Source organism: Vespula vulgaris, chromosome 1 (genome assembly GCF_905475345.1).
Source record: "Vespula vulgaris chromosome 1, iyVesVulg1.1, whole genome shotgun sequence".
Classification (NCBI taxonomy): domain Eukaryota; kingdom Metazoa; phylum Arthropoda; class Insecta; order Hymenoptera; family Vespidae; genus Vespula; species Vespula vulgaris.
In genome coordinates this window covers 8,130,582-8,143,421 of record NC_066586.1, presented here as the reverse complement: position 1 = coordinate 8,143,421, position 12,840 = coordinate 8,130,582, and the positions used below count along the sequence as shown (strand labels likewise).

Sequence of the window (12,840 nt, the reverse complement as noted above, 5' to 3'; positions counted from 1 at the left end):
CTCCCACCTATCTTTCTCTTTTTCTTATACGTATACACATACATTTCCCCCTCTCTCTCTTTCTTTTTCTTATATACACACACACACACACACTCTCTCTCTCTCTCTCTTTCTCTCTATTTCTGTATCTCTGTTTCTCTCTCTCTCTATTTCTGTCTCTCTGTTTCTCTCTCTCTTTCTTTCTCTTTTTCTTATACACATACACACACATTCTCTCTCTCTCTCTCTCTCTCTCTCTCTCTCTCTCATTCGTTGCCCTTAAGCAGTTATTTGCCGCGTTGTTATTATAGCAACACTGGCGTGTGTCCATTAGTCTTGCGACGTGGTTTATGCGAAGATACGTTACGTTAATCGAGCTCCTAACACGCGCTTTCCGCGCGTGTGATTTAGTTCGAGTCTTATCGAATCGCTAACATCATCGTGTAGAAAGAGAGAGAGAGAGAGAGAGAGAGAGAGAGTGAGAGTGAGAGAGAAAGAGGGAGAGAAGGAGAGAGGATGTACCCGTAGAAATACGCACGAAACGTGCTCTAAAGAACAGAACGGAAAGCTCACATGCAAATTCTCTTAATCGATGCCTAGGAACGACTAAGCGTGCAGCGAGTTCGATGTTACGTAGCGTCATCGTTTTATAGAAATATTTAAGATTCTACACGCTTTTTGTAAGATCCTGTATCTCCCGAGCATCTTTACGAGTACCAAAACGCGAAAGAAAATCGAATAAATTATCGATTAAATCCTAAGTTTCTTCTATCCTGTTTTTTTTTTCTATTATTATTATTATTTACAATTTTTATTCTCTTTGATATAAATTCGACTCGTAAATTCCACATATATAATTTCCAATCGTCCTTATTCTCGATAAACAATTACGTATTGTTGAAATAATTTCTAATTGTCATCAATGTAAAAGAAAAAGGGAAGAAAGAAAGAAAAAGATGAAAGAATATACAAAAAGATCGTATAAAATAATTTTTTATTGTCGTAATTTTCATCGATCAAATCTGACTTATTTCTATTAATATTTCATTTTTTTTATAATACTTATTATATATATATGATATCGTTGAATTATCCATCTACATTATCTATTGTTCAGTTTTTAGTTTCTTTCACGGAAGTAAAGTCGCATCGATCTGATATCAAGTTCGACGATTCTTTCGTGTTTACAACCCCTTCGCAAGGTCCTCGCGCTCCCTTAAAAGTGGTCGCGAAATACGAAAGGGTTTGCTTGCCCACCTTCCCCCTTCTTTTTCCTCATTCCACAACTTTCTATCTTCTTCGACGGGGTTACACGAAAATTCACTTTGCGTGCCGTGTCAAAGGTTCCTTTAGGATTCGTGCGCACTTTCTTCTTCTTCTTCTTCTTCTTCTTCTTCTCTTTTTCCTTCTTCTTTTTCTTCTCTCTCTCTCTCTCCGTTTCTCTCTCCCACTCACTCTTCTTTCCATATACTCGAAGTTTACTTTAATTGCCAGTTCGATAAGTGAAGGTTCGAGTAGCACATCTTTTCTCTCATCCACATAAGGAACATACGTCTTTTCGATCACAAATTTTAATTCATTTTAATATTCTTCTTCTATTTTTTATTTCTCTTATTTCGGTCCCTGAAATCAAAATTCTCAAATATATTATTTTAGAAGAAAAAAAGATAACTAAGGTATATCGTAATTTATCGTAATATTCGGTCGGATCGTATAAATGATATTTAAATTTAATCATTCGTTCGAATTCCAAACGACGACGTTATTTGTTTATTTATTTGAGCTTTTGACTCGTGTTTATAGAGTTTTACGATACTCGATCGTTTGTTACTTTTAATTTATTTTTTATATCGTTTTTCTATTTATTATTTCTTTTATTTTATTTTTTTCCGAAATCAATTCTCAATTATATTATTTAAAAAATAGAAGATAACTAAGATGTATCGTGATTTATCGTTATATTCGATCGGATTGTATAAGTGATATTTAAATTTAATAATTTGTTCGAATTCCAAACGACAACGTTATTTGTTTATTTATTTGAAGTTTCGACTCGTGTTTATCGGGTCCTTCTTGATCGTTCGCTACTTTCAATTCATTCTGATATTGTTTTTCTTTTTTTTTGTTTTCTGAAATCAATGTTTTCAAATATATAATTAACAAAAAAATATATTTAAGATATATCATTAATTAATCGTAACATTCGATCGGATTATGTATATGATCTTTAAATTTAACGATCAGTTTATATTCCAAATGATCACGTTATTTGTTTATTTATTTCAGGTTTCATTTCGTGTTTACCGAGTCCTCCTCGATCGTTTGCTACATTTATTTCATTTTAATATTGTTTTTCTTCTTATTTTAATCCTCACTTTCTGAAATCAACATTCTCAAATATATTATTTAAAGAAAAAACGTAATTACTGCGTATCGTAATTTATCGTAATATTCGATCTAATTATATAAATGATAAAGTTTTACGATCAGTTTAAGTTCTAAATGATTGTTCATTTATTTCAGGTTTCGTCTCGTGTTCACCGAGTCCTTGTAAGAACGGCGGAATTTGCACGTCAACGGTACGAGGAGAATTGCATTGCAAGTAAGTGAAGGAAAAAAGTCGATTATATGAAATCTTTTCTTAGGTTTCTGATAGTAATAAACATTAGTACAACGATTATTATTTATACGTTAGTCGAAAGTTCTTCGACTATTACTTCCGTCATTTGTTAGCGTATTAATCTCGAGAAAATGATGAAAAAACTCCTTTCGACATGGTGAAGCGTTGCCAGGAGGAGTTGCATGCGAGCTTGGCGATCCGCAAAGAGGCAAAAGGCGGCGTCAGAAGGAAAAAGGTGGGAGAGGGTGGAAGAGGGGGCGAGAGAACCGGACGTATCGCGGCCTCCCACGCGAAAAGAATGAGAAACAAGGGAAAAGAGGAAAAAGGGTGGAAGAGGATGGTCGAAAGAGAGAAAAAGAGAATGGGAAAGAGAGATGGAAAATCATATTTCCTTAGCTCTCTTTGAAGATACGAAATCGTCTTGTCTCTAAAGTTTTCACAGAAAAATGATTAATATCATATATACATAAATTATACAAGTACACATATACATATAAAATGTATGTGTATGTGTGTATGATGTAGATTTATGATAATGAAAATTATATCAACATCGTATATTTACATTTATAAGATTTATATTTATATTATTATATATTTTTTTTATTATAACAATATAATGTATAAAAGCTTTGAAACAAAGGAAAAAGCTTTTATGAATATTTTCTTAAATAGAAAAATTGAATTACTACGTTATTCAGATTTTGGCCGATCTTAATAGTCGCGCTTAGCTCGTATAGTGATCGCGTCATGATCGCGCATCGTGATCGCGGTCCGATACGTGAGTGCCGAAGGGCTCGCGATCCCCATGGATAATTGGAAAATTATCCTCCCGCTTTTCTCCGTAAATCATTACTTCGAAATGCGGCCTAATGCTTCACGTTGCCGATTTTCCGCTGATATTCCGTTATAGACAATCAAATTCTCTCCTTCTCTCGCTCTCTCGATCTCGTTCGCTTGGGAACCATAATCAACGATGAGATAAAAAAAAAAAGAAAATAAAAACAGCAGCAGCAGCAGCAAATAAGACGATAAAAAAAGGTAAAAGATTTCCTCTATAATCTCTTTATCGTGGACACGTTTGAAGAAAAATCTTTTCGAGTTCGATCCTCTCGAACGAAATCGTTTCGATTCTATCGCGTTCGACTCGCAATATCGACGGGATGTAATATCGAACGCGACCGGTTTGGGAGGTGGATGGTACGGAATGGGATGATACGATGGACCGAGATGAGCTCGGATACGGTAATAGCGGTAATAATCGACAATCGTGACCCGGAGACGCATCTGAATTACCTCTAACTCGAGACATCGGAGATTTCACTTTTCTATCGGTCACTTTGATGCTTTCGTAGCTTATCTATTTTCTTTCAAATGATCACGACTAATCCGTATACAAATAAACTTTTATGAAAGTGACTGCGACTGGAATGCAGTTAACGAAGTGTATTTTTTTCCCCTCTCCTCTTTTTTTTCTTTCTTTTTTTTTTATTTCTTCTTTTCTTCTCATTTTCTTTTCTTTTTTTTTCCATCGGAGAAAACGAAAAAATTGATTTCTCATGGAAACTACAAACGAATTTGACCCTTCCGAACTTGTCCCTGGCTCTTTCTCTTTTCTCCTTTCACATTACTCTATACGTATACCGTTATTACATGACGTGACCACCTTCTCTCAACCTCCTCCGCCATTCTTCCATCATTCTTATTATCGTTATTATTACGTTGTTGACCGGTATACAGAGAACTTCGCACAACCATCAACAACTGTTCGGCCATGCGAGTCGAACTTGAAACACTTTTCCTCATCGTACGATCCGACTTGTTCCTTTTCGCAAAATTTTTCTTTCACGAGTTTTCGATAAAATATATTTAATAAACGAATACAAGAATAATTGTTATTATTGTCGATTTACATATCGTTAAGATTTAACTGTCGATCTTTAGAAACTATTAATATATTGTATTTTGTACCTTAGAAAATGACGAAAGTTTCGTGAATGAAAATTTCTACCTGAGATTTAATTTGTAATTTTCCTTATGCCTTGTGCAGTCTAATGTAACTATTTCTCGAGTTTTTTTACAAGTCGGTATGTCTTTATAGCGAATCAAACGTGCCGTAATATTCAGGGTATTAGGTTTAATTGCAAGTCCGAGATTGACGGTACGGAACGTATTACAGCCCTCGTGACCTCGACTGTGTCTAATCTCTAGCCATCTAATGTAAGCTTTAGCCACCTTTCCGGCTTTGCGGAGCTACTTACTTGGATTTTCTACTCTTATTTCATCCACTCTTTCTCTCAATTTACTCTTATCTTGCGCACACGCCGCATCAACGCCTACGTCCGCTGGTGTTAACTTCAGCTTCATACGTAGCCAAGTAATTTTCTTAGAAATCAAGAACCGAGATTAATTTCGACGAAAATCTTTTGCCTATTTTCTCGGAAAATTTCTACAATTTTTATCCTCTGCGCTACCAAGTATTAGTTTACATTTATATAACATATTAGAATAATATATCCGTATAGTATAATTATATTAAATATATATATACACATATATGTATACACGTATATATTTAATATATATACACATACATATGTAGATACACATACATGTACGTCCGAAATATCAGTAATATTTAATAGTACAATCATATATACATACTATAACTTTCATATTATATAATTTCTTCTTCCAACCAGGAAAAAAATTCGTTTATATAGGATTAAACTCAGTGGAATATATTAACATCGAGATCATATCTGTATTTGTTTCTTTTTTCTTTATTTTTTTTTATTGGTTTTTATTTACATTCCGCAAGAATATCACGTGGACAAAATATAGTCATCGTTTATGCGAAGAGCATCCATATTGGACGGCAAAAAAAGACTTTCCTAAAAGATTCGAGTAGCTTGTAATCGAAGTTATTTTATGCTGTTTATCGAACTCGCTTAATCGCCTTGACGTAGATGCCGAGTGTGTTTCGGTCGTTCGTAAGAAAATGCAACAAACTAATTATTTAATTAGCGGCTTCCCAATGCACAAGGCGGAGCGCCGAGTTCGCCGGCCTTACGATTTGCAATTTTACGGAGGCGTGCGCGACTTCGGCGAATAAGAAGGTAAAGATAAAGACGCCTGGTATTATCCCCCGGCGATTATAAGTTGAACGGATCGGTGAGAATCAAAACTAAAAGGGGAGAGAAAAAGAAAAATAAAAAAGAAATTCACGACAGCTAACATAGCACTTAATACGGTGTTAAAAAAAAAAAAAAAAGGAAAAAAGTTGATTTACTGTGCATTTCCGTGAAGAAGTTATTTTTAATTTACGAAACATGAGTTAATCAAGTATCGTATGTGGATCGTAGTATAATTCGAAAATAATTAATCCTCGTTGAGAATAAAATCTTTTACGGTAGTCCCGTTAACCGATTAGATTTTTGATTAAATCAAGAGATCAATTGAGATTATATTTAATCGATTCCTTTCAACGTTTCAAATTTTGATTTCTTATCGATCGTACTTATTGAAAATATCACTTTAATTTAAATTTATTAATCAAACGTATAGATGTTTGAAAAAAAAAAAAATTCGTAGCTCTGCAGAGCTTTGCAGAGATATCAAACAGAATACATAGTAAAAATTTCAATAGATAATAAATAAATTATTAAAAAAGTCTTGTATAAGAAAACGTTTTATAAGGAAAGATCAACAACGACGAATGACAAACATTAAAACCGTACTTTAATATATCCTGTGAAAGATAAGCTAGCAATCAAGGTTTAGTTTTGTGCACGATCGCCCAGAGATATATCCCCCTTCCATTTTTCGTGATATGTCCCTCCCATAATCCAATAGAATAACAAATTTAGCCAGTGGCACTTGACAATATGGCAAGTTAAAGCAACCGCCGAACGGATGCGAGGGGTCCTGCACAATGGAGCAGAAAGCACCCCTCCTTTTTTTTCTCTCTCTCTCTCTCTTTCTCTTTTTCTCTTTCGAACGAGCACGTTTCATAGTTTTCGTGTACACGTGCGTGCATACGCGCACGCCTCGCCATGAAGAGAAGAAGAATTCACGTAGCAAGCCAACGAGACATCCATCCAGCCGGAGGCTGTGCTTTACGTACAATATGCACTTGTGCATTTATGCGTTTTCACGCGAGTGTCCAGCTCGTGCTCGCGTCTCTTCCGCGTATATATATATATATATGTATACATTGATATACTTATATAAACGCATACACACACATACACATGCATATAACGGTCGCGTGTATCGAGCTGTGTCGACAGGTCACGTGCTTGGACACGTGACCCCCATGGATCTTTCTTTCATGGTTTCGAATGCCACATCGACTCGTTTCTCTTTCTCCAGAAAGGGCTCCACAGTTGAGAAAAACAATATTTTTCCATTTCTATCGTTGATTTCTACCCTTTCGTTAAAATCCGATTTGTCCTTTCCTATCGAATATTATTGATTATTTTTGAATTGTGTTATTGCATAGAGCTATTGTATTTGCTTTTCAGGATTCTGGAGAAGAATTTTGGAAAATAGTTATTTTTATATATATATATATTATTTATTTAACGAACGATACTTTTCGAGAGATCTGATATATTTTGTGCATATAAAAATACGTATAATTATAATTGTTATATGTCTATATAAGTCACATAAACGCATAGTAGATCTCGAAAAGTTTTCCTCATTTTTGATACAAAAGATAATAATAAATTGTTACGTCACTTATTAAATATAATTTCCATTGATGTTTACAAAGTTTTTTTCATCTTCATGGAAGCTTTTGAATTCCTCTCTGATAAAATAAATCCTTCGAAAGTTAAGATTTTATTCAGACTGACAAAATTTTTCAAATAATCTAATTGTAAATATATATTATAAATATATATAAATATATATGATAAATACATAATATATATATATACTAATAAATAATATACATATATAGTTACATGCGCTTGACCGTTATTTCAAGAAATTTTTTCAAGATTCAAACCCTTATTTCGTCCTTACAGCTTATAGTGTCTGGAAGGGTTCGTTTAACGGGGTAACATATGTACGATGATGGATGAGGATAGGCACGCACCCCTCCCAGTCACAGGGCATTCTTCGTTAGGGGTATATGTCTGAGTCTCGCGCTTCCGTTCAAATTGTACTTTATAGCTGAAATGGCCGCAACAATAGTCGTAACAGGGGTAGCTACCGGGGATTGAAAATCTTTTCTGCCAATAGATTTCCTCGACTCGTTTGGGATTCATGCAAATGTTTTTCTTTGGTTCGAACGTACACGCCCTTTTCATCTCCCTCTCTTTCTCTCTTTCTCTCTCTCTCTCTCTCTCTCTCTCTCTCTCTCTCTCCCGATTTTTTTCTTTTTTCCTTTTATTTATTTATTTTTTCTTTGTAACATTCTTATGACATTTATCGCGTAACATTATCAAAATTCCTTGATTACTTTTATATGCAAAAATATGATTCTTACGATTTACTATTAGAATCATATATAAAATAATATAAAATAATAAATAAAGAAATGAATTAAAAGTAACGAACGATCGAGGAAAAATTCGGTATGCACGAAAAGAAATAAAAAATAAATGAGATAAATAAATAAATAAATACATAACTTCATCATTTGGAATTTCAATTATAAATTTAAAGATCATGTATATAATCTGATCGAATATTACGATAATCATGGATTATATTTATGGATAGAATAATGCAATCTTTCTTATAACGAAGAAAGTAATCTTATGTGCTTTTTTTTTTGTTTTTTTTTCTTTCTTTCTTTGTCACTTCTTTTTTTCTCTCTCTTTCTCTCTTTCTCTTTTGTTATTACGAAGACGTTGGTGGTTCCTCATATTTATTCGTATTCATAAACGCGGCCGTTTCTGGATACACGACTGTACCACGGATTGATGGCTGTCATTAGTACAGAATCATTGCCATCTGTTCCATAGGGAGAAGATGCTCCGGCTTGGGAAGTTATTGGTCTACCGCCGTCTCCCGCTACATCAGGTGATTTAGGTAGATTGCAGAGGATACAGTAATGTCCTTTCTTATTTGCTTTACGCTTAGGCGGGAGCGTCATACTCGCATCAAGCTCGATAAATTAATTTGCAACATGCTGATGTTCATAAATCATATATTTGTTTGTTATATATGTTCGATAGATAAATTATATTGAAATTCTTTTTTTCTTTTCCTTTCTTTTTTTTCTAGGTGCGTTTGACCTTTAATTTCCAAAAATATAATTAAGTATATAAAGATATTTACAAATTTATTAAAAAACAGATATTTACAATTTTACAACAAGATATTTACAAATTTATTTTAAAACAAAGTTATATATATATGTGTGTGTGTGTGTATATGTATATATAGGTGTACACACAAATATACATTAAATATGAATAATACATATACACGTAGATTTATATTAGATTAGCTTAGCTACAATAGTATTAGCTTTTTGAATGATTGCTTGACTCTGAAACGTTATCATTTTTATTTTCATTTATTTCCGTGAGTCATTTCGTAGCGTGTATTTAAAAGAAATATTTGAAGACATAAAGACGCATATATAGAAACGACAGAAGGAAAGAGAGAGATAGAAAGAGAGAGAAAGAGGTTCGAAGAAGGGGTGGTACTCGTCACCGCTTTGTTTCATAGCTCAGTGAGCGTAAAATCTTCGGGAGAACGAATCGGCGATGGATGACGAAGGTTACAGCGGCATGTCAAAATACATATCTTTTTTTTTAGAGCACCCTGCGGCGAGCACGGCGTCGTGCATTATCATGTGCCTTTTTCTTCGCATAGAAGGTGGGGAACCATTGTCCATGTACACACACACACACACACACACACACACACATATAACGCGTGATAAAAACGCATTCTATATACCTATTTTTTAATACAATTTAACGTACGTTTAACACAAGTATCTAATAAAAAATATCTCCATTTTATAAAAAGTACGAACAATCTTAATTCCAACGAACAAAACAAAGAAAAGTGAAGAAAGAAAGAAAAAAAAAGAATAATTTCTATCGAAAAAGAAAGATCACCCAGTTATTGAGCACCCCTGTGCAGCCGTTGAACGACGACGTGCCCGCGGGCTTGCAGATCGTGCTTGTTCGGCAATGATCGGGAATTCTCGGGTAAACCGAGACCGACGCCGGGCGCGTACCGTACGTGTGCGAGCGAGAGAGAGAGAGAGAGAGAGAGAGAAAGAAAGAGAAAGAGAAAGAGAGTGAGTGAGTGAGTGAGTGAGTGAAAGAAAGATAGAGCGAGAGAGAGAGAGAGAGAGAGAGAGAGAGAGAGAAGGAGAGATGCATCGAGCGAAGGGGATAATGGACGGAGAAGGAAAGTGAGTCGGAGGGGGGGTGCGCGCGTTCCCACGGCCGTCGCGCATGCGCTCCGAGCTCGGATCACCTCGACACCCGCTACGAGTAATCTCCTTCGTGGCGCATTCAGTCTTCTCTCTTTCGTATGGGGTTTTACGCTCTTTCCATCTCTCTCCCACTCCTTTCGGATATCCGTACAAACTCGAGTATGAACTTCTCTCTCTCTCTCTCTCTTTCTTTCTCTCTCTTTCTCTTTCTCTCTCACTCACTGTCTTCCCCACCACCGAAAATCATAATGATACGCGGGGCTCTTTCTCCGTTAGCCTCGCCCGCGCACAATATTCGTTTCCAGGCACTTGTCTCGCTGATCGGCTACGTCCGCGTCTACCCACTTCTTTTTCCTCCTCGTCTTTCTCCTCGCATCCTCCGCTAATACTCCACTAGCACTCACGATCTTAAAATTGCTTGTCACCGGTTATTCGTCCTAAGGGACGAACGAGAATGAAAATAAAAAAAAAAGAAAACAAAGAAAATCGTCTATGTACGTATTTGGATTTATCATGGCGTATGTATTACTCATACGTAAACATATTATCATATTTTACATTACCGTACTTACTTATATACGTTCGCGTTATTTCGTATCTTATAATCATATATTTCGTATACTTCGTTATTTCCATTTGACATTGTTTCGTATCTTTGTTTTTGTTTTTATTTTTGTAAGAAGAAGGAAAAGGAAGAGGAAAGAAGAAAAAGGAAATATCTATGCACCCCCTCTCTATCTGTATATAATGCTAAGAAAAAAGTACGTTGTTGCGTACTTTATGGTTATCGACGAAAGTGCAAGGCACTCGGAATGTTTGCGAAGGAGAACTCTCGCATCCTCTTATTCGTAACGTGTTATTTGCGAATACCAACGAAACGGTCCCGGCTAGAGGCCTTCTTCTTCGTGAGAAGCCGTGCTCCTTACGAAGTACTACGACTATTTCCGTTTGCTTCGGTGTAACAAGGTCCGCGCCGGAAAGATATCCAATAAATCTCTAGAGCATTGTGTTTTCCTCTTTGAATTTTTTTCTTTTTCTTTTCTTTTCTTTTCTTTTTTTTTTTTCTTATTACTATTTCCTTTTTCCTTCTCTTACAACCGAGCACGCGCTTATAATCATCGAGAATTATTCCGTTCGAGAATTATTCGTTCGAGAGTATCGATATCGACTTTCGTAAGACGTTGCGATGTTGTTCTTACCGTTGCTGTTGTTGCTGTTGGTGTTGTTGTTAGGATGCATCGTACGATATAATTCGCGTTAGTGAAATATATCTCTTACATAGACTATTATCCTTCCTGTTCTCTACATTATCTTTCACTCGGCAAGTAATCGTTTCTTTATTACTTTCTTTCTAAATAAATTACATATGTATATGTGTGATATACGATGCATCATTTTATTCAAATTTCCAACAAGAAATTTCATTACTTTTATTTGACTTTTAATACTTGACAAGTCGTATATGTATGTTCTTTTAAATTTCAATCATCTTAGATAGTATAGTAGAATTCTAACTCTAACTTTGTCTCTCTCTCTCTCTCTCACATCTAATTTCTTTATGGTTAGCCTACGTCACTATTCGAAATTGATCTCATTATCGGTAAAGAATATTTTTATTTATAAGGAATAGTATCTCATCGTCAATGTATATTTGCATGCAAATGGCGAACGATAAGAATTTAACTCTTGAGCTCATCGTTATTTACTTGTCCGAGTAACTCGGTAGCAACGTTAAAGATGTCTGACACTTCGAACACGTCCGCGTTACTGCTTCGAACAGAAGGAAGGCTTCTTCTCGTTAGTGCACTAGCAACGCTGAGCATTGCTAGATGAAAGAGAAAGAGAGAGAGTGTATGAGAGAGAGAAGGAGACGAGTAGAAGAAGAAGAAGAAGAAGAAGGAACAGCAACGTATAATGAAGCGGACGCAAACAAAACCGTTGTCAGCTAGCACCGACGTGCTGATTGCCAGCGCGAATATTGTCAGGAGACACAGCGATTGGTCTGTTCGTAGAACCTTGCCATAGAGATTGTCGTTGGTTCTCGAGCGAAAAAAGATTATTTAGCATTTATTAGAGACACACGTCTAACGATTCTTGCGCGAGCCTTACTTTCTCTCTCTCTCTCTCTTTCTTTCTCTCTCTTTCTCTTTCTCTGTCTTTTTCTACTTCTTTTCTTTTTAACGAATACGACAACTCGTTCGTTATTTTCGTCTTCTTCGACGAGCCGCGTAATTTCTCTAAAGAGTAACTCGAACTCGTCCATGTTGCAGTAATAGTATGAAGATGTATCCCGTAGAATGTTAGTTGTTATCCTAATAAAAAAAGGATTCTTGTAAGTTACGCGGCTAATTAAGTTAATACGTTCAAATGCGTTGCGTATTTATAAGTATATGTATAAGGGAAGAAACGAATTAACAGCTTGTTTAGTTATTTTCATCGACTCATTCAAAACGAAAAAGGAAATTTCCTTCGGACTTGCTCTTACGTACTTGCTTGCTTGCTTGCTTGCTTACTTACTTACTTACTTACTTACTTACTTACTTACTTACTTACTTACTTACTTACGTACGTACGTATGTACGTACGTACGATCGTGTGTAAGCAGAACTTTCCCGTTTATTCCACTTTTCGTTCAGCAACAAGATCGAATTATACGTTCGATTACATCGAACTCGTAAGTTCTCATGTATTCTACGAGGTTTATTAGGTTAGCGAAAACTTTTCTTTTTCTTTTGCTTTCTCATCCCTCTCTTTCTCTCTCTCTCTCTCTCTCTCTCTCTCTCTCTCTCTCTTTTCTCTCTTTCTGTCTTTCACTTTTTTTTTC

The 12,840-nt window shown here is 35.4% G+C and overlaps 1 protein-coding gene across 1 annotated transcript in view; it reads left to right on the top strand.

The window, feature by feature from the left end:
• LOC127071374 (neurogenic locus Notch protein) overlaps positions 1–12,840 on the top strand; it is a 188,356-nt gene that overhangs the window by 34,600 nt on the left and 140,916 nt on the right. Inside the window, exon 2 of the mRNA XM_051010649.1 lies at positions 2,503–2,581. Within this exon, the coding sequence (XP_050866606.1) occupies positions 2,503–2,581 (79 nt within the window). The remainder of the gene's footprint in view (positions 1–2,502; positions 2,582–12,840) is intronic.